The sequence below is a fragment of the Nothoprocta perdicaria genome, unplaced genomic scaffold, assembly GCF_003342845.1.
Source record: "Nothoprocta perdicaria isolate Ctin4 unplaced genomic scaffold, notPer1 scaffold_36, whole genome shotgun sequence".
In the NCBI taxonomy this organism is placed as follows: domain Eukaryota; kingdom Metazoa; phylum Chordata; class Aves; order Tinamiformes; family Tinamidae; genus Nothoprocta; species Nothoprocta perdicaria.
The window spans coordinates 167,071-188,864 of NW_020455599.1; the positions used below are offsets into that span (position 1 = coordinate 167,071).

At 35.3% G+C, this 21,794-nt stretch overlaps 1 protein-coding gene across 3 annotated transcripts in view; it reads left to right on the forward strand.

Moving 5' to 3' along the window:
- Positions 1-21,794, forward strand: part of STXBP5 (syntaxin binding protein 5) — a 97,615-nt gene that overhangs the window by 41,245 nt on the left and 34,576 nt on the right. For all 3 annotated transcript variants that reach the window (XM_026044355.1, XM_026044353.1, XM_026044354.1), the window contains exons 5-11: positions 498-632; positions 3,465-3,528; positions 4,925-5,008; positions 13,938-14,061; positions 15,262-15,340; positions 18,491-18,645; positions 20,851-20,923. In XM_026044355.1, the coding sequence (XP_025900140.1) occupies positions 498-632; positions 3,465-3,528; positions 4,925-5,008; positions 13,938-14,061; positions 15,262-15,340; positions 18,491-18,645; positions 20,851-20,923 (714 nt within the window). The remainder of the gene's footprint in view (positions 1-497; positions 633-3,464; positions 3,529-4,924; positions 5,009-13,937; positions 14,062-15,261; positions 15,341-18,490; positions 18,646-20,850; positions 20,924-21,794) is intronic.

The following is a 21,794-nucleotide window of genomic DNA, read 5'->3' on the forward strand; positions in this document are numbered from 1 at the left end:
TTGGTTTTTGGGTTTTTATTCAGGTATTCTTTTCTAGTACCAGAAGGAAGAAATAAAGTAAGAAATTACAATGTGATTTAATGTAATATTCTAGACTCATAAATAATTTTCCAAAATTTAAACTACTTTTTTATTAGCTTTTATAATTGAGCAAGCCTTAGGATTGTTTTTAGGTTTGCTTTACTTCGGGTTGCACATTAATTTGTACTTCTCATGTTTTAAGTTCTGCCTTTGTCTCCTTATGGAAAACATGAGAAAGTTCCTTCTAAAAACCTTCTAAAATTAAAATAGATTTGAAAGTGAGATTTATAATTTGTAGCATAGGAGTGGTATTAGCCTTAAAGAAAGTTGGTGTGATACTTTTATGGTTTTACAAGGTGATGGTGTGTTTTTTTATTATTAACAATTTAGAATACTGATGTTTTCTATTTCTTATTTAATCCAAGTGTTGGGATTTTTTTGTTTATTCGTTTTTTTTTTTTGGCATTTTCTTGCAGGATAATGTTTTGTCATCTGCCTTTCCAAAGCAAATGGCTCTATGTGGGCACTGAAAGAGGAAACATTCACATTGTCAATGTGGAATCATTCACTCTCTCAGGCTATGTCATCATGTGGAATAAAGCCATTGAACTGTGAGTTTAATGAAGTGTTTCTCTGCTGAAAGGAGGGAACAGTGTAGTCCTAGATTTATTAATAAACTTCAGAAATGTCTTTATTACTTTGCATGAGCCTCCTTGTTAGACTTATTAAACAGATAATATAATCAAAATATATTCATAATCATTTAAGTATATTATATTCTCATAAATAAAGTGTTGGTTTTCTTATGTGTCTTTTTCTGCCTATTTTAAAGCTATTTTATTATACTACCTGCAATAGAGAGAAAAATTATTAATTTCAATAAGTTTTTTCTATACATTTTCTAATTCCTTATATATATGTGTGTTTGTGTGCGTGTGTATAGGCAAAATATAGCATGTGGTGTTTAGAGAGATATGTCACTTTCACAGTAGAGGATTAAAGTCTGGAGGTGGTTGGTTTAAGGACAGTATCATTTTATTTTGCTGTCCATTTTGTTTAAACTAAAGGCTGTGTGCTCAGAACTCTGTATAACGTCAGCATATTATCTAGAAGACTTAGCGTCAGTAATCCTTATTCAAGAAATTCCAGAATATAAAGACGTATGTTGTGACAGAACTAATGTACTCTGAGTATAAAATTACTGGTTGTAAATGTACATTTATGTGAACTGATTTTGAGAACAAAGTGGTTTTTTTTAACAACTACTGTCGTTTCACCTCCCTTTTTATAAGAATTGACTATGTAAATGTAGCAATTTGTGGGTGAGAACATATATTTGGGTGCTACTTTTCTTATGTAGTTAGAGATATGAGCACTAATGTCTTGTTCCCAGATGTTTATATATATATAGATATATATATATATATAAAACGTCTATGAAACATGCATGAAATTCTTCATTTGCCGGAGAATTCTAAAACAAATGGAGGTTGTCTTCAATATTCCACATCTTCAAGAGAAAGAAGACAGCATAATACCTCCAACTCTACTATTTTAATAATGTCCGCACTTCCGAAGGTCATGAGTAAAATGAGAAATTATTCAAATATTGAAAAAGTTGAATCTCAGATACTTCCTTCATAACACACAAAAAAATGGAGTTCTGAATTATTTAAAGCATTAGACGTATATATGGTTTAGCCTTTCTAGGGTTTTGTAACCTATTCCCACTTGAATAGCTATTTATTTATTTCTGCCCTAGCACACACACACAACTGCTTTCGAAACACCTCAAGTCTTGAAAGAAAAAAGGCTCACTAATAACTGAAGGAATCAAAGGTGACGCCTTGCAAGACTTGCTTCTTCCAAAATAAAAAATAAAATTTTATCTAACTTTGCCAACTTGGAGAAGGTTGGTCTTCTGCAGAGCTGAAGAAGTCCTTCCATTTATCTCAGAAATTTAGAAGCAAAATATGTCAGTCCTCTCAATATTTGCCTTTGCAAGGTAGATTCTTGACTACAGCTTCAGTTTGTGCATATTGAATGTTTTTTAAGATGCATGACTATGTAAATATGGAAAATTTACAGTCTGTGTATAATAAAGGTTTCTGTAACCTGTGCCAAATTTGAAATAAGGAAGAGGGACCAGAAACTAGGAGGTTGCTGTCCTGAAAAATAACTTGGTAGTAAATTTCCTCTCCTATATTAGTGTGTCCATAGACCAGACTCTGCTATTGAATGATAGAATTTCATTTATAGATAACTGCTGAATCACACACAAAAACCCTGTTGATTCATGCATAATCTTTTGTAACATATTAACAGCTTGCTTTCTATGTCTTCCTTTAATGAGTGCCCTTTTCCTCTTGAAGTCCACACACACTTTTTGGCGTGTGGGGGAAAGTTGGGGATTCACTCTAGAAGACTGTTTCTGTGCTTCTGTTAATCACCTGTTTTACAGACTGATTAGTCATTGACTTTTTTAATATATTTCTAGTCTAATATTTCTTACTATTAAGTCTTACTGGTCTGAAAACATATGGCATAAATGCATGTCTGTCACTTTTACTGCTAAGATAAAGAAGCAAGTGGCACTAGCATGTTGACTGAAAATGGCCAGGAAACATACAGCACTAAAGAAATACTCGCATCAATTCTTTTTAAAATTTTTCCTCAGCTGTAAATGATTTAGAGGGTATACTTTAATCTCTTGTCCAGAAATGTGCATGTGTGAGAGGAAAGGAAAGAAAATATATCCTGCCTGTGATTTAGCAGCTATCATATTTGGAATTAGTAATAGCATTCATTAAAACATCTTATTTCTATACCGAACTTCAATAAGCTGGAAGCCGTAGTTCAACTGTTTGAACGGTTGACGGCCTCTTTTCAGTGGTGGGCAGTGATAGGACTAGAGGAAATGGCTTCGAACTGAAGCATCGGAAGTTCCACAGGAACTTAAGGAAGCATTTCTTCACTGTGAGGGTGACAAAGCACTGGAACAGGCTGCTCAGAGAGGTTGTGGAGTCTCCTTCTTTGGAGATCTTTAAAACCCGCTTGGATGCAGCCCTGTGCCACGTGCTCTAGGTGACCCTGCGTGAGCAGGGGGGTTGGACTCGATGACCTCTGAGGTCCCTTCCAACCTTGGGCATTCTATGATTCTATGCATAAAACAGTATTTAAAAAAAAAAAGTTGTATGAAATAATAGTATTTAATAAAATATTCCTTGTTTAGATTAGTCATTGTATTAAGTAGTCTCTTCATTTCATATTTCCAGAAAGTTGACTACTTCATTATTTATCTATGTTTCTTGATGTTTCACTATGAAATTTAATTTTTGTACTACTTGTAATCTTTTAATGAGTGTTTTTTTTTTTTTTTTTGTAATACAATTTTGGGCAAGGAAAAATTTTCTTGTAGTTAAGTGGATGTTTTTCCCGTTTAGGTCATCAAAATCTCACCCAGGACCTATAGTCCATATTAGTGACAATCCAATGGATGAAGGAAAGGTAAGATATGTTTAAAGTCTATTACTCCCATTATTTTTCAAGCAAGACTTTTTTTATTTTCTAAAAGTAGTTATAAATTCCACTGCTTCTAAAGGAGGAACTGAGTAAATAAGGATGATGTTGGAAACAAAGAAAGGATGGACCAAGATTTTGGTATCGAAAAATACAAAGGGTACAGACAGGATTGTAGGAACGCTTTTGTCAGATATTGAATACTTGTAATCAGCAACACTTGAAAACAGAGGTGAAAAAGAGCTTAATTGCAAAAATCCTTAAGAAGAGAAACGAGCAAACTAAACTATTGGGGTAACCATTAAATAAAAACACACACAAACAAAAAAATGTCTTATATACTTGCATGGAAAGTAAATGCGCTTTATAATGCTCTTGAGCTATTACCGTTTCTCAACTCTTAAATGCTTTGTGGTCACTGAAGTATATTTATGTAGAATACGGTGTACTTTTTCTTTTGTTTAGTTAATTTAAGGCAGCAATTTTGAAGAGATTCAGGGTCTAAGTGACATGACATTATTTAGCAGCCAGCATCTAAGAGTTGTAATAAATCACTTGAAATCTAACTGTTTTACAGTACCAATGGTTACTTCAGAAAATCCTCCTATATATTAAACTTTTATTCTCTTTCTTGTGAGGTAACATTAATGACACGCTCTTTTGTCTTGACAAAACATTTTTCATAGTACACATTCTCCCAAGACACACGTTCTCATGCACTGTGACCCAGCAGCAACCACAAAGAAGAATTTGAGCTGTGACATCAATGTCCCTAAGTTCCCCCTGTACCTATTGCTCTTCCAAAGCTGTGTAGGCCACTGCCAAAACCATGGTCATAATCTAACCAGATATACACATGAACACCTACATGTCATTCTAAACAGGTTTTCATTAACGACTTCCTTTTAGAGTAACCATGTATAAGTGATTGAACAGATTGACTTATGTGCCAAATGTGGTTTTGTTGGTTTGTTTTTGTCAATGTAAAGTCAATGTTAAAATTAGGTATTTGTCAGTCTTCGACATTATCTGAAATGGTCCTAGAATGTTTTGAGCTCCCAAATGTGAAGAATCTTCTAGGGAAAGGACAATAAAAAGAATAGTAGCATTAATAGTCTTAGTAGTGCTCTAAATGTTTTAATAGCATGCTAACTACAAGCTTGTAATGTAGACTCCTGAGGATTCTGTCAAAGAAGGAGAATTTAATGAGTAGAACTTTCCAAGAGAAGAAAAGATAAATAAGAAGATAATTATGAAATATTTTCTAACACTGTATTAGCTTCAATTGTGTTAGCATTGCCATGAGGCAAGAACTGTAGGTATTGTAAACAATATCCTTTTTCTTTTCTGTGTAAAGGCTTAGTATTTATCCTTACTCTTGCAGCTTCTGATTGGCTTTGAATCTGGAACAGTGGTATTATGGGATCTGAAATCAAAGAAGGCAGATTACAGATATACACATGATGAGGTAATAAGCTTTTGAAGCTTTTTTTGACGATGTTCCTTTCACAGTAGCCCTTCCTTTTTGGTATTTTTTTTTTTGCATTTTTGAGTAAACTTTTTCCAAATGCTTTCTTTAAAGGTCTTCTATGCAGTCTTTGCCTCTGCTTTCTAGCATTTATGCAAATATATCTGTATCATTTATTATGAAAATATTGTTAGTTATTCTAAAGCTATGATTTTTAAGATGTTGATTATTATTCTACTCCTGTCACCAGTGGATCAGTAAAGAGATCTTTTTGAAATTGCAAATATTTGAAACTTTCTGTAAATGTAGAAGAGCCCTAGGGTATGAATTATAAACAGTCTGAATTTTTTATTAAGTTTAAATTTGTTTCAATAAATGATGCCATGGGTTGGATTTCTTTACCAAATTGAATGGGAAGGAATTTTTTCAGCCCTTTGTCCTTTATTAAGTAGTGCGACTCTTGTACCTATATTAAGAACTGAAGTCTTAACTTGAAACAAGACAGTGTAGCAATCTGTAGTTTTAGAATCTTTCAGATATTCTGAAATAAGATTAAAGAGGAACCACTAAATTGGCTCACTAGGATGTATTTTTGTAAATAAACCTATCCTATGTGAGTTTAAAAATAAGATTTGAATTAAGTAATGCTAAGGGAAGTTGAATGGTATTTATTCCTTAAAACTTGATTTTGAGAAAATGCAGCCTGTTACAAAGACTGAAATTAAGAAAAATCATTTGGCATAATTTATATGTTGTTGTGTTATTTAATATTATGAAAGAAAATCAATCATCTTATAGCTTTATTGATCGTAAAATGTCTACATCTATTGCTCAGTGCAGCTGGGTTGGTTTCGCCTTGTGTCACAAAGGGCATCACATTTTCCCCGGTCTTCTGCTGAAGTTTTCAGAAGTCAGGCATGTTGTTGCTCTGGTTGAGTATGCATTGTATTTGCTCTGCAAGTGGAGACCCTTTCTGAAAGGACAGGGAAATCTCCTGAGGCCTGAAGATGAGTATAGTTGAAGATGTTTTCCTGGCAGCAGAGGGCCAGAAACGAACAAAGGCAAAAGTAAATGCTCTATCTTTGTCTCCATACATTAAATAACTCACTCTCTTGTATGCTTTCTCTCCATTTGTACAATAAACCTTCCAGAGCTATTTTTCTTTGTGTTTTTTTTAGAGCTCACCAGAGCTGGAGATATCTTGCTGTTCAGAAATTACAATCTGAACCTCAGTGTATGTTGTATGAGAAGCAATCTCCTTCTGTGGATTTTATCCTACCTTCTAGTTTCATTGCATGCGTCTGATTCATTTCCTCTCTGTCACTTATTTCTATAGACTTCCTCATATCTGCATCATCTTTTTCTAACGCCTTTCCTTATATTACTGTGGTTCCTGCACTTTTTATAAGGTCGTCTTGCCCTTCTCTGGATTCTTAGCATCATAGATTCTTCTACTGTATCCTTCTCTTATAGATGAGAAGCACAACTATTACATTCAAAATGTGGGGACATTGGATTTGTATTGTAGAATAATTATTGTGGTTTTTCTTTTCTTTTGTAATTTTGATACAGGATTAGATCACCAAATTTTAATTTGCTGTTAGGCTTTGTCTCTTTAATTCTAGGTTATAAAATTAATGAATGAACTGAATTAAGCCCAGTAGAAAATTTAAGGTTGAGGCTGGCTATATGACTGCTATTCTTCCTTTTAGCTGCTTTTATAGATCATATCTTAAAGAATTATATATTCTTCATCTTTTCTTAACCATTTTTATCTATGCTTGTGGTGTTTTAATATTAGAGAACACTTTCTCTGATTGCCATATTTAATCAAAAAAGAGTATTTAACACACCTTTATTTTGAAGGTGTGTTGTTAAACACCTTCATCCAAAGTTTTGTGTTCCAGAATCTTAAAGCAAGCCTCAATCTCATGGATTTTTGTTTGTTTGTTTTTACCCATTAGCTTGGATCTTGCATAAAATTTAATGAAAAATATTTACCACTTAAATACAGAGCATGATCACTGTTATCATGAAAGTACCCCTTTTTTCTCTGCCTTCATATCATCCTTCAAGAAAAGCCTCCCTTTGAAAAAGAAATTACTGTACACAGTAATAATTTGTTGGCTGTCATCCATTTAATGTTGTATAACAAAAGTTTCTTCTTCAGTGGATGAGTTATTTAGATCTACTCTTCTAAGAGGGAAGGCAGAGTAGAATAATCACCCTAACATGTGATCTTGCTACATTTAGCAGTTTCTGTTTGTTCCAGATTCTGGTATGAATGGCATAGAAATAAAATATTTAATCTTGTTAAACAAAATTGAAAAATTGCATAGTACATGTAGAAGCATTTGGAGGAAAGGGCAATTGGAGATGTTTTGGTAGTTGTTTTGGGCTGATTGTCTTAAGAGATGATCTATCAGATAGAGAAAAAGTGAAGAGTAGAAAAAAGCAGAAATTTAATTGGGACAAAATTTTTTTAAATACTGTATACAAACTCTTGTTTTGTCAGTATGAACCAGCGTGAGGTGCTAAAGAATAAATTGGAAGACAGATGGATACAGGAGAATCAACACCTCTGAATTTTGTACTACAAAAGTGAAAATAAAAAAAAAAAAATCCTCAATTTACGTCAGTGAAAGGGACATGAAATTCCATAGTGTTATCTTTCTTATTAAATTGTGAAGAATGCTGGCAAACTAACAGCCTCTATAAATGCTTTTCAGCAGTTTGGCACAATTTCTAAAAAGTGAATTTAATTATTAAGAAATGTAGAAGAAAGCTTACATTTTTTAATATTGCAATAATAAGAGAACATTACAAATAATAAAACTGCTAGTTTTTATGGGCAGCCTCATTAACAGAAGAGATAAGCCTTTCCAGTTGCTTTAATGCTGAAAGAGGACACTATAGAAAGGAAAATAACCTGAGCTTCTGAGTCTCAGACCGGTAACACTATAAGGAGTATTAAGAAATATGAGTAAATGGCCAGCAGTACTGAATTTTTGTGATAAGATAGTAAATATGTTCATTCTAGTTTAATAACTTAGCAATTCAGATAATTTATCCTGAAAGGAAATGTTTGTAAGTGAATAGTAAGCAAATTTTTTTTTCAGTGGCAGTCTAGTACAGTTGTGCAGATTTTATAGAAGAATGGAAAATCAGAAACAGAGGAAATCCTGAATGAATCGAGCAATGCACAGGGGAGGATACAAGTAACCAACATTAAGAAAAGAGTGCAAAAGGTGAAGTTTTAGGCAGAAATAACTTAATGTTAAATTTGGCTGGTATACCTTGAATTTGTTTAAATATTTTTGAGGCTGTCATCAGTTTCCTTTTCTTACTGATTTTTTTTAATAATAACACGTAATACTGACTTGAGAGTCAAAAAGATGAACACCGTCTGATTGTAATACATGTTACAGAAGCAATGTATTTTTACAAGGATACAGTAGCTGGGAGGTAATGCTATTCAGAACTTGTAAGGTTAAACTTTCTCTTTGAAGGCTTTCTAGACATGTGCTTGTTGACCGGAGAAGAAAGAAGTGTGTCCCTTTATAATTACAGAATCTAAAAGTTCATGGGAAACTTTAAATCCTTGTGACATCTTACCAAGAATTTTGGTAGAGGTTAGTTAGTTTAATGTAGGTCTATAGGTCTGTGCTCCAGACCCTTCGCCAGCTTCATTGCCTTTCTTTGGACACACTCCAGCACCTCAATGTCTTTCTTGCAGCAAGGGGGCCACAACTGAATACAGTATTCAAGGTGCAGCCTCGTATATTGCATTGCTGCCCAAAGAGACAATTTTACCCTGGCCCAAACAACATCCTTTCACCAGCATCTGTTGCTGCAGGAAAGCAGCCTTGAAGGGTGTTGGAATCACTTCCCTTGGTGAGCAAGGCCTGCTCATTAGCTCTGGGATAACTTTCCTTGGCTTTCACAGTATCACAATATGGACAACTTTTTCTAGCACTAGTTCACCATGTCGTCTTCACATGTCATTTCCACTGTCATTTGTTTTTTAGCTGGTATTAGTCTACAAAAGGTGTAAGTGCTGGGGCTGTGCCTACAGCAGCATTTGATGCAACTCTTCTCAACTTGGAGGGTCAAAAGGGGCCAGGGGCCATCCTCTGCTGTTAAAAAAAGGAGGAGCAAACTTTCTCCACAATCAGAGGTTTACAGAGAGATAGTTGTGCGGTGCCTTTGGGGAAGAGCCTAAGCCTATTGCAGCCTTTTAAGCTTCCTGCTTGGTTTCATGTGAGAGTCACTCGTCATAAGGAGGCTTACAATTTTAAACATGGGGATTTTTTGAAACAGTTGTAATGACAAAGCATTTTAATAATTTTCTCATATGAATTACACTTTACTGTGCAAATGTTTCCCATTCCATATTCCATATTCAAAGAAAACAAATTTCTCAAGTATTAATTGGTTTCTAAATAACAAAACTTGTAACTTCTTTTTTTAAGTTCATTTTAAAAGTAGTATTTTGCTTATTCTGGTTTAAGCTAAGCATTGATAGCATTAACGAGGCACATGTATTATAGATTGCTATTTTTAGGCTCAATCTTTTGGTACATGGCTGAATGTGAGAGATTATTTTACAGCATTAAAAACATGTCACTGTAACCCATGGGATTTAAACCAAACCAGAAAAAATTGCTTGAAACTGAAGCATGTCTGTGCAATCATTATGTCCTCGCACATATATTTTCCTCTTTTTTTTTTTTTTTTTTTTTTTTGGCAGAGGTGATTATTAACAGGATAGCTGGCATAGGTATCCTTGTGTTACTGTCCTTACTTAGAATACTATGGTAAACCTGTGCTGAAGGAATTGGTGTTGTCATCCGTTCAAGATTACTAGAAAATTCTGCCATCTCCATGAAGGAAATGGAGTTACTATCATAATAGGACAGGGAAATCTGAATAGGCTAGAGTAACCAGGGTTGATTGTAAAGTAACTGAGCTCCTATGATGAGCCTGAACAGTTATATACAATGTATTCCAAGCTCAATTAACTGTATAAAAGGAAAAAAAAAATCATATCCTTCTCTAAAGAATAATAAATAGAGTTTTCCTTGATTCTGTTGTATGAATGCAGGAAATCTCGTCAACACAGATCTGCAGCACTTGATGAGAAGAAAAAAAAAAGAAAAAAAAAAGCACATTTAAAATAAAAAATACAAATTTACCTAGATTTGTTCTAAGCAGTAGCAGTTGTATTTCGGTTGTGTTTCCAGTAATATGAACTTGGTATTAGCATTATGCATTATTCTGTAGCACTGAATCTTATAGAAACAGAATAAAATTGCTCAACTAAAAAGCTTTTGTATTCAGATCAAAGTATCTGTATATTTCTGCATGCCTGGTCTCACAAGAAAATAGGATATGAGGAATCTCAAGATTCTGAAAAGCCTCAAACTTTTCTTAAATAATATACATATTATCAGCTGTAGGATTAAAATTCTGTGTTTAGGAAATTGCAAGAAACGTATTTCTTGTACAGGATATTTTATGAACTGAAATATCTCCCATAGCAGGTGAGTGCGAAGATTAAAGCTTGAGCTTGTGGATTGATTTAGCTCTTCAACCATATATAGAGAATTCATTTCTCTAAAGAAACAAAATAATCACAGTGCTTTCTAAGTATACTGCCAATCTATTGTAGGAGTTTAATTTTTTTTTTTAATGCCAAAACATCTTCATAAGCCAGTGATCTGCTTTTTTTGTAGACATTTCTGCAGAAGGCCTGCATATAAACTTTTTTTTCTTTTCTATCAGTTTTTTGGTTTACCTCTGCAGTTTCTTATTTGTTCTGTCTCTTAAAGTCCCCCGGTCTCACTCAGCTAACCATTGCAGACATTGCAAGAAGAGGTTTCTCTCAGAAAATCAGAAATGTTCACCTTCTTTGCAGGCAGTATAGCAGCCCTGCTTCCCCAAGGGATAATGCTTCTGGAACAGCTGATGAATGTGAAGCCTCCTGTGTGCACAGCCTGTCTCCACATAATACACTAGGATGGTCAGTGTCTGTGTCTTTGGTTAAGTTTTGACAGGACAGCTGATCTGATCATGTTGGTTTTATTACTAAAAAAATGTAAGAATTGATTTTTCTTTTTTTTTTTTCTGTAAAACATGCAACTACTTCAGAAAAAACTTGAAACCGCCTTCTCACATAAACCGAAATTCGTCTTTCTTTTGTTTAAGAAATCCTTGCCTATAATATTAAATGTTTACATTTCATATACAAGATACTTGTAGAAGTTTCCAGTGTTCAGGGTACTGTAGTAAACAAAAATGTTTGAAATATAAGTCATATCAAGCCTGGGACAGCCTGTGCAGATGGTTCTTCTTCAGGATACAAACAACTAGTGCCCTAAATATAGCTAAAATTCCCCTTGGTAGCAATGGGTAATCTTGTGGTAGGAATTTTTTTTGTGTGTTTGGTGTCCAACTGACCAGCAATATTATTTAAAAAAAAAAAAAAAAAAGAGAGAGAGAGATGTAGTTGAGTAAATGATCTGGTTGATCTAGGCATACTTCTGTGTTTGGGCACCAGAAGTACTGTGAGAAGTTTTAAAACCAAGCCAGAGAATTTTTATTAATACTTGGAAGAATTATATTCTGAATCTGAAAATTTAATGCAAATATATTGGAAAAGTATATCATTGTTGGGTCTTTTTTTGTGTGTGTGTTAAAGAAAGTAGGTAAAGCTCTATAATCTCGGTGGTTTCCACTGTATTTTTATCAGTTTTGGTGGTTGAAGCTGTTGATACCTACTAGCTCGTACAACCTAAAGTTACTGTATTTTTTTCCACTTTAGCTGATTTGTAGTTATAGATATGCTAGCCTGTTTTAAACTCAGAGATTGTTTTACAGATAATTACAGGTCTTTTTTGGTATTTTTCAGGCTTACAAAAGTTTGGTGAATTGTGCAATATTAAAGCATGGTGCCTTCTAGCAAAGTTCATCCTACTTAGACAATTTTTAGTTGAATTTTTAAAAAAATACATGAAGCATCTCTGGTATGCATTAAATAGTATTTAACTGCATCAGTAAATGTGACCAGATGCTCGATAAAACTAGGCAATAAACAGCCATAAAGCCAAAGGCCTCGTTACTCTTTTTCAGTGTTCTTTCCGTGCCATCAGGTTCCTTGCAGAAATTAAGTGATAGCAATCATCCTTGTCCTTTGTGCTCCATTTATCAGATCTTTGATGTTCACAGGCATTAATGGCCCTTCAACAATAATGGGAGGCAGTTTCTCTACTTCTTGACCTTGTTTTTCAACAAACAGAAAAACCTGGTTCAGTTCTGGTAGATCTATGCTTTCTTCCATACAATTTGCTTTGCTGCAGGTTCTTAAGGCCTATTTTTACACAAGCATATATGAAAAAGTCTTCCATCTACCTTCTGTGAGCTGCTTACTGTAGCCAGGGCTAGACTCTGTATGGGAGAGTGTTGAAAACATGATTTTCTTGATTGTACTGCTAATCATACCATAGACTTCTAAATAAAGTGTTCTTTTTCAAATAAATCCTAAGGTTATTTAGTTTTACATAGTAGATAAAAAAAACTCTTCAAGATTAGATTAAGCAAAGTTTCTTTTGTAATTCCTGCTTTTATTTGCTAACGTATACTCGTCTTACAGAATGAGCAATGATATTTCATCTCATGTCTCCAGGTACCTTAATGGGAGAGGTCTAGGTTTCTGAGCTATGTATGTATAGATACAGAATATATGTATACATATTGCTATACCAAGTCTATCCTCTAGCAGAATCATAATGTTTGCAGAAGGAGCAAGATAAAAATTTGACTAGGGTCAATGTTAAACTTGCAGTTAATCTGTAACTTGCTAGAGAAATTTTCATAATGATATCTGTATTGGGAAAAAAATTAGACTGAAGACTTCACTCTTACCAAGTAGCTATTATCCTTTGCTTATTATTAAATGTCTGAGTTCTCATCAATTTGCTGGAAGGTATCTTGTTTTTGTTGTTGTTGTTGTTGTTTTTTTCTGTATAATTTTTTTGAAGCTTGAAGATCTGGTGTTTTTGTCATCAATTTAGACAAAACCAGCTTAGACCTGTCCTCTGTCATTTACATTTCGCCTGATAATTTACTGCTCGGTAGGATTCCTTACTGCTCACCCACCTGTGTTGTCTGACAGAGGATGTCCCTGGGCACCTGAGGAGCTAGTGTGAGCCTAAGCCTTGTCCCAGCTTGCAGACAGGAGCTCTACTGAGGGTTGAATATTGAGGGTATTCAAGGGATGGGCCTTAGTTGTCTATCAGCATTCATCTGTTTAGTTCTTGCTTTCAGTTTACCTGAAGGAATGTCTTTCTCTTAAGTTTTAAGCAAAGTTACCTTTTCAGTAGAATCAATGCTCAGTACTACTGGTGCATAATATTTTCTCCTGCACCTTTTGGGCAATAGAGAAATACTGCGGGTTGTCATTATTTACTGACAGTTTCCTCCTGTAAGTAAAACTCTCTTGAACCTCATCTGTGTGATCATGTCCTCATGTATAATAGAAGTATTGGAAACAGAAATGGCACAGAAACCTTTTATACTTACTAGTTAATCTCTGCTGCTTTATCTGGACTCTTCATTATTTACCTTTGTCTGGCCTTAAGGCAGCAGTTAAATTTCACTTAGCTGTCTTTAGCTATTTTATGTGGTGTGGCTAATGATTCTCTTCTTGATTTTCTTTTTTTTTTCTTTTCCCCAAATCCAAAGTTGGTTTCTCTATTTGTACAAAGATTGAATAGTAGTTTTCTGCATTTTCTGCACCTATTCTGTACCTGTGTAGTTACCTGTGTACTTAGTGCTTTCAGTCGTTTTCTTGTCATCTGTGGCTTTGAGGAAGCAGTAAGGATGAAGTGATCCTGAATTCCGACTTTATTTTTTTTTCTTTCTTACACAGGCTATCCACTCTGTAGCTTGGCATCATGAAGGAAAACAATTTATTTGTAGTCACTCAGATGGCACCTTGACCATATGGAATGTAAAATCTCCTACCAAACCATTCCAGACAATCACTCCACATGGTAAGTATCCAAAATGTATGACAGCACTTGAAACAGGATGAAAATGATCTTGTACACTTGAGAGGGGGGTGGGAGGGGGAAAAAGCAAACACATCCATTTATTCAGTGCAAAAAAAAAAATTTTAGCTCGGACATGCCAGCTTCTGATAACTTCATTTAAGAAAAAAAATGCCAATATGAAATAAGAAAATACAAATCAATGGAGTGTTGTCTAAGTCTCTGAACTGTATGATGGCTCTTTGAATTAAGACATTGATGCATATTTTGCATTTTGCTTGACATTACAGTCCTATTTGCTCTTTAAAATACATATAAGCAAGATCAGATGTTGCCACTTCTCAGATAAATTCACATTAATTTTGATGTATGAAACCAGCATTCATGTGAAATATGTTGCTGCACTTTGCCTGCTGCACATGCACTTAAATCATGTACGTCAGCAGTGCCTTAAGTGTGAGGATCATGGGTAGCCTATGGTTACAGTAAAAGATGCTGTAGTTAAGCTTAACAGTTTATTTGTCTGACTCTTCAGTAAGCCTCTGATTGCCGTGCTGGCTGTGGACCCTGTTGTCTAGAGTGGAAAGAGGAAGCAGCAGATAACTTGTTGCCCTATAGTGGTCAAAATAATAAAAAACCTGACTGCTACTATGGTAATGAGATTAACTGGGCAAGACTAACTTTGTTTTGTTTTGGCCTCTTATAAAAATCATTTATGTTTTGATTTTGGACAGCAACCTTAATTTTCTGTGGAATTTTATAGTTGTATCAAATTTGATGAAGGTACAGATGGAAAGCATATGTATTTACACCATACTCATAATTTCCATTGAACACAGTAGAAGTTGAATCTGTAGAAGCTTTAGTTACTATTTCAGTTACTAATAATGCAGAGTAAAGAAAGAATTGGCTTTCAAATTCAAGTTTAGGCTCATAAGGATGCCAGTTAGAATAAAACTAACTTTGACTGTAAATTGATCAGTTTTAGTTGCAGAATGGTAGACATTAGATAGATTTTTAAGTCTCTCAGTGATACTTGCAATGACTTTTTAGAGGGGGATTTTAATTTCTAAAAACAAACGTTCTACAATACTACACATTCACTATGTGAATTTTCTGTTTCGTAAATCATATAGAGAATGTCATAGCTTGCCGTCATGTTATGGAATATTAAGTTTAATATAAGAAAATAATTTATTCCAGGAAAACAACTGAAGGATGGAAAGAAGCCAGAACCTTGCAAACCCATCCTTAAGGTGGAATATAAAACGACGAGAGCTGGGTAAGGCTTGTTTTGAATACGAAATTAGCATGCACACAATAATGCATGCTCTGAGAATAACCTTTATGTTGGCGATAGGGACCCAGATATCCCTGAGCTATGCTGAAGCAAGTACTATAGAACAGAAACACATCTGAACAAATTACTAAACACAAATCTTAACCAAGTTAAAGATGCTGTGTGCTAATGCACTATCTACAAGCTTTTCCCATGCTACTAAAAATAACTCAAGTATGTTTTTGCCTGGTCTTCTGGGAATATTTCTTATTAAAGCAAGAAAGCCTGACAGCACAGAAGCTGTGTTTCAGAGGCCTGAAAAACTGAACTTCGACAAATGATGGCCTGATCCAAATACTCTAAATTCTGAACACATGTTGCAGACCAAAAAAACCTGTTACTGACAGAAGTTTCTCTGGTGGAACGCAGTGATTTATGCAGTGAATTGTGCCTAATTACACACACTGAGAATGTAAGAAAGCTGTAATTGCAACAAGAGGCTCTGATGGCATTGCAGTATCCTGAGTGGCATGATTTACTATCAAGACTGCAATTAGGCTTGCAAGATTTCATGTGCTGTGTGCAATTTTTTATTTATGGTTCTAAAACACTGTGAAGTGATTGGCTAAAAGGTGCAATACAAAGATAAAATACACGTGGTGACCTCTAGCTGTTTGCAGATGTTGAATTTTTCTTGACTTTAATTTATCTTCTTTGATTCTTACTTTGATTCTTCTTTATTTTTTTCCTTTCCATAGTGTCCTGTTTAATTTCCAGATGTATAAGTTTGCTACTTAATTGATGCAATATAATCTTCTATATATGACTATAACAATACAGATATTTTCAGTAGCTGTATGTATTTTTGTTGTTCACTGAAGTGAGATAAACAGAGACTTTAGTCTGTGTCTGGTTTCCAGGGATTTAAATATCTATAATCGGTTGGAGAATCTTATTTTACTTGCAACAACCTACATCTATCCACATAATTCTTTTCATCACTAGTTATTCAATGGTGTTATCCAACAGTATGACTTTCTCTAGAGCAGAGAAGTCAACTGAAGAATCCAAAACTAACTCAAATGAAGGTAGAGATAACTAAAAGGTAGCCTCAACTTTGGCCAGTTTCAGTTTACAATATCTGCTGTCCAAAGCTCTCTATTATGAACAATTATTTTGAAGGAGAAGATTTGTTTGAAGCTTGCCTTATATAATATTGTAATGTGAAAACTAATGGAGTTTTCATCAAGTTTAGACAGGAATTCACTAGTACAATGTCTAAAATATATAATTTGGGAGGGGGGATTGCGCTTTCATACTACAGGATTTTTTTTGATTTTACTCATCAATATACATTATTCCAGTGTTCATATAGATGGATGGTTTTGGTCTATTTGATGTTTTCTCTTTTTTTTTCTTCTAAACTTTTAACTGTTGTGATATTCTTCTCTTCTTTAGTAAGGAATATTAAATAACAGAATTTGCCCTGTGGTATGGAAGCAATGCACTGGAAATATCCACTCATTTATTGTAAGATGTGCTTTGCTTCATGCTTCTATATTTAGTTCCAGTAGTACGCTATCTTTTCAGAAATTTTAAGCAAAGCTGAGTTACCTTTCAGTGCTCTGAAGTTTTTATCATTTTCTCTTTACTAATTTGAGTTAATTAGCTGTAGAATGGCACAGTTTATGGTGTAATTAGCTTCTGTAGGGCAGCTGAGGTTAATTTAAAATGTGTATCCTGGACCAACACAGTTTTTTTAATTTTTAGAGTTCTTAAAGGAAAAAAAAGCTTATGACTATATAAATAAAATAAATATATATATAGTACGTAATGATTTGTTGTAAATTTATTTAAATTATTGTGGAAAACAGTGTATAAGCATTATTTCTTCACATACATATCCTCTCTGTAAAGCTCTGTAAACTTTAGAAGGAAGGGCCCAATCTGTCATGTTTGTGTTTTAAACACTAGCTTAATGAAAACTGAAATCTATTTAGGCATTATGGGAAAGATGTGGTTATGGGAACACATAAAACCAACATAAAACAAACCTTCAGACCTGTATTTGCTGTGGATGAGGCTTTTTTTCCCTAAGATTTTCTTCAACTACTGTTACACTAACAACTTTCATTTAAGGCAGATGCAAACAAAGGGTAGGCTTCATATCATCTTAGAGAGGTTACGAAAGTAGGTCAGAGGAATTGCACCCTCTTGCTTTTTAAAGAAATATAACCAGGAATTTGAGGCAATAGTCATCATTAGCCCTTGTTCAAACAAGCACAATTTTAATGGGAATAGTGACTTTTTATACTCAATACTGAAACTCTTGCATTCATCTTTGATCTTATTTTTCTTTAGATGAGATATTAAGCTATGTATTATGTGCAGGTTAGAGAACATATTTTGTAGTCTGTTTATGTAAAGACTTAAAACTTTTGGTTTTTTTTTTTAGAGGAAGACCATAATCTATTTTCTCAAAACTAGAGAAAATGTTTTTGCTTTGCTCAGCTCAGTCATTTAGTTATCAGTAGGAATTTGGTCTACGAAAAAAGCAGGGCCTTGAATTTTGTGTACAATAGCAGAGGAAGAATAGATAAAATGTCTAGAATAAAAGCATAGTAAGAAATTTATTTGTGCCTTTCTAAAGTTACGTCTTTGAATTATATCAAGCAGCTTGGTTCTTCAAAACAATCGTGTTATTGTGACTGCAAAATTACAGTATTTGGAAAATTGTTCATACTTCAGGCTTGAGATTAATTATATGCATAAAATAAAATCCATGGCACTATTTCTTCCCTATCCTGCTGGAATATTGTATAAAAAAAATAAAAAAAAAAAAAAAAAAAAAAAAAAATCCTTAACGCATCCACCCTCCCCCCACCAGAAAAACATCATCTTGGCAAAGAGATACTGAGATTAATTAAATAAGCCCAATGGAAAAGAAGGTTTCAAGGAGGAGTTGGAAAAATCTGTGTAATCTAACTCTGTTTAAATTTTGAAATATATACCTAAAGTACCCATTGCATGGAGAGTTGTTTTGCATTATGTTTAATATATCTTATTGAACTTTATTCCAGGGTTTTGAAAACTGATCAGTCTCTACTTCTGTGTTACCTTGGTTTGATCCTGAATTTCTCTACTTTATTCTAGGGAGCCTTTCATCATTCTCTCAGGAGGTTTGTCCTACGACACTGTGGGAAGAAGACCCTGTTTAACGGTTATGCACGGAAAAAGTACTGCTGTGCTAGAAATGGATTATTCTATTGTGGATTTTCTAACCCTCTGTGAAACGCCATATCCTAACGGTAGGACTAGAAAGAGTTTTCTCAATACTTCTTACTTCTCTCCGAACTTGAATCCCGTCAGAATATTCTGAACTGCTGCCTTTCTTTTTTTATCACTGTGACTCAAACTGCAGCAGAAACTTTTGTTATCTCTGTCTGTTTTCATAATAAAAGAGTTTATTCTGAAGCTTATTTTGCTTCTAGAGGAATGATGATTCTAAACTGCATGGGTTTTGCGCTCTTTAACCCTCTTTAGCCAAAATCCTATGCAGATAAAAAGTAGGATTACAATTTTAAGCTATACAAGTTGCAGACGTGTTCATCAATATTTATTAGAGCTTTCCGGTCATTACTAAGTCATAATTAGCATTTGTGTAGTGCTCTTAACTTTAAGTAACTTTATTAATAATTTCAATATTCACAGGAATTTCTTCACTAACTTGTAATCTCTTTTCTACGGAAGGGGATTTTTGTCATAGATTAAATAGTTGTCCCAGGTCAGAAATATTATATTTCTGGTGACTCCAGTGTTTGTTCATCTGCCAGTACAGACAGTTGCTTAGTATGGAGGGCAAACAAAACTTTGTAAACTGCCTTTCATTTTTTGTTATTTTAGTGTTAGGTGAGCTCACTTGCAATCTTTTTTGGAAGCAAATAGTTTCATTATCTAGCTGGATAGATGAGGGCAGAGCGGTGGATGTCATCTATCTGGACTTGAGCAAGGCTTTTGACACTGTCCCTCACAGCATCCTCCTGGGCAAGCTCCAAAGGTGTGGGATAGATGTGTGGACGGGGAGGTGGATTAGGAATTGGCTCGATGGCAGGGTGCAGAGAGTGGTTGTCAATGGTGCGGAGTCCAGCTGGAGGCCTGTACTTAGTGGTGTCCCCCAGGGATCAGTTCTCGGTCCGGTCCTGTTCAATTTATTCATTAATGACCTGGATGAAGGGCTGGAGTGCTCCCTCAGCAAGTTTGCCGACGATACCAAACTGGGTGGAGTAGCTGATAGCCCTGAGGGCTGCACTGCCATCCAGAGGGACCTGGACAGACTGGAGGACTGGGCGGCGAGAAACCTCATGAGGTTCAACAGGGGCAAGTGCAGGGTCCTGCACTTGGGGAGGAATAACCCTGGACACCAGTACAGATTAGGCGTGGACCTGCTGGAGAGCAGTCCCGCAGAGAGGGACCTGGGTGTCATGGTGGACGAAAAGTTGACCATGAGGCAGCAGTGTGCCCTGGTGGCCAAGAAGGCCAACGGGATCCTGGGATGCATTAAGAAGAGCGTCTCCAGCAGGTCGAGGGAGGTGATCGCCCCCCTTTACATAGCCCTGGTGAGGCCACATCTGGAGTACTGCGTCCAGTTCTGGGCTCCCCAGTACAAGAGGGATGTGGAGCTGCTGGAGAGAGTCCAGCGCAGGGCTACCAGGATGATCAGAGGCCTGGAACATCTGCCCTATGAGCAAAGGCTGAGAGAGCTGGGTCTGTTCAGCCTGGAGAAGAGGAGGCTGAGGGGGGACCTGATCAGCGTGTATAAATACCTCAAGGGAGGCAGTGAGGAGGAGGGGGCCAGCCTCTTTTCAGTGGTGGCCAGCGATAGGACTAGAGGAAATGGCTTCAAACTGAAGCATCGGAAGTTCCACAGGAACTTAAGGAAGCATTTCTTCACTGTGCAGGTGACAAAGCACTGGAACAGGCTGCCCAGAGAGGTTGTGGAGTCTCCTTCTTTGGAGATCTTTAAAACCCGCTTGGATGCAGCCCTGTGCCACGTGCTCTAGGTGACCCTGCGTGAGCAGGGGGGTTGGACTCGATGACCTCTGAGGTCCCTTCCAACCTTCGGCATTCTGTGGTTCTATGATTCTATGATTATTGCTGCTTTCGCCACAGTAAGTTTAAGGAAGAGAGCTGGCAATGGGGAGATATTGTTCAGTAACCATTTTTGGTCAGCTTTAATGTTTATGTAAATGCCTCTGCATGTTACTTCTACTGTTAGTTTATCTGCTTAAGAGTGTCTAGCTCAATAAGAAAGGAGTTGGGAATATTGAACTAAAGGGAGAGGAGACTTACAAACTTGGAATATATGAGGGCAGTAGAGGTAAGTGTGTGAAATGTGTTCAGAGACTGTACAGTCATTTATAAAGCTTTTCTGTCCTTTACCAATGGCAACGACTGATCATATGCTTGAAGTTTTGTGTTACAGATAAGTAACGTTATCTTCTTGTTCTTTTTAGACTTCCAGGAACCATATGCTGTAGTTGTCCTTCTAGAAAAGGATTTAGTACTAATTGATCTTGCACAAAATGGGTAAGAATCTTAGGTCATCTTTTTAATGGCTGGCTCATCTTGCTGCTTTTCAGCTTCTTAATTTACCTTGCTGCTTTCCTGCTCCAAACATAAAATTTTGAATAGTAGATATTAAGTTTCCTAGGTAAAACTGTGTACCTTCATACCATGAATTAATAGGTAGTAGCTAAGTTAAGCTAAGTAAGAATGTTAAGCAACCTTACTGTACCTGATTGACCAACAGAAATAAGTAATATATTGTTAATCATGGTATATTTTAAAGTTTAAGATTTTCCCCCTAGTGCTACCATGGTAATTTTTCTTAAGGTAGTGTATCAGATATATACAGGGATGTGCAGATAGATGTGTGTGTGTATACACACATTTGTATCACCCTCTTGGGAACTATTGATTTCTTTCTCTGTTATTTTTCTGATGGAGTTGATAGGCCAAGTTCATATGTGCTTCTGTTTGCTTTTAATTGGTAACTATGAATTACGGCCTCTGACTGTCAGAAAGTGATCTTAGAGTTGCAAGTAGATTGTGAAATAGTTTTCTTATATTCCTCCTGTAAGAACAGACCTAAAAGTTAGTTAGCTGCAGAATATTACAATTAAGAATAGGTAACTTCAATTCTTCTACACATCTTGAAAATAGTAGACTTTAAAAGATAAATTAAAGCTGGGAAATACCAATGTTTTAAGCGTATTCTACAAATAATAGAAACTTCAATTTCCAGGTAGAAATCAACAGTATTTTATTAGTATGCTTGATGAGCAGTAAAGGTATGTAGTGTAGCTACATACCTTTAGTGTACCTTCTAAAAGTAGAGTAAAAGGTATGGAGTGTACCATCATAACCTATTTTTTTTGTACAAAATGAATATAAAATT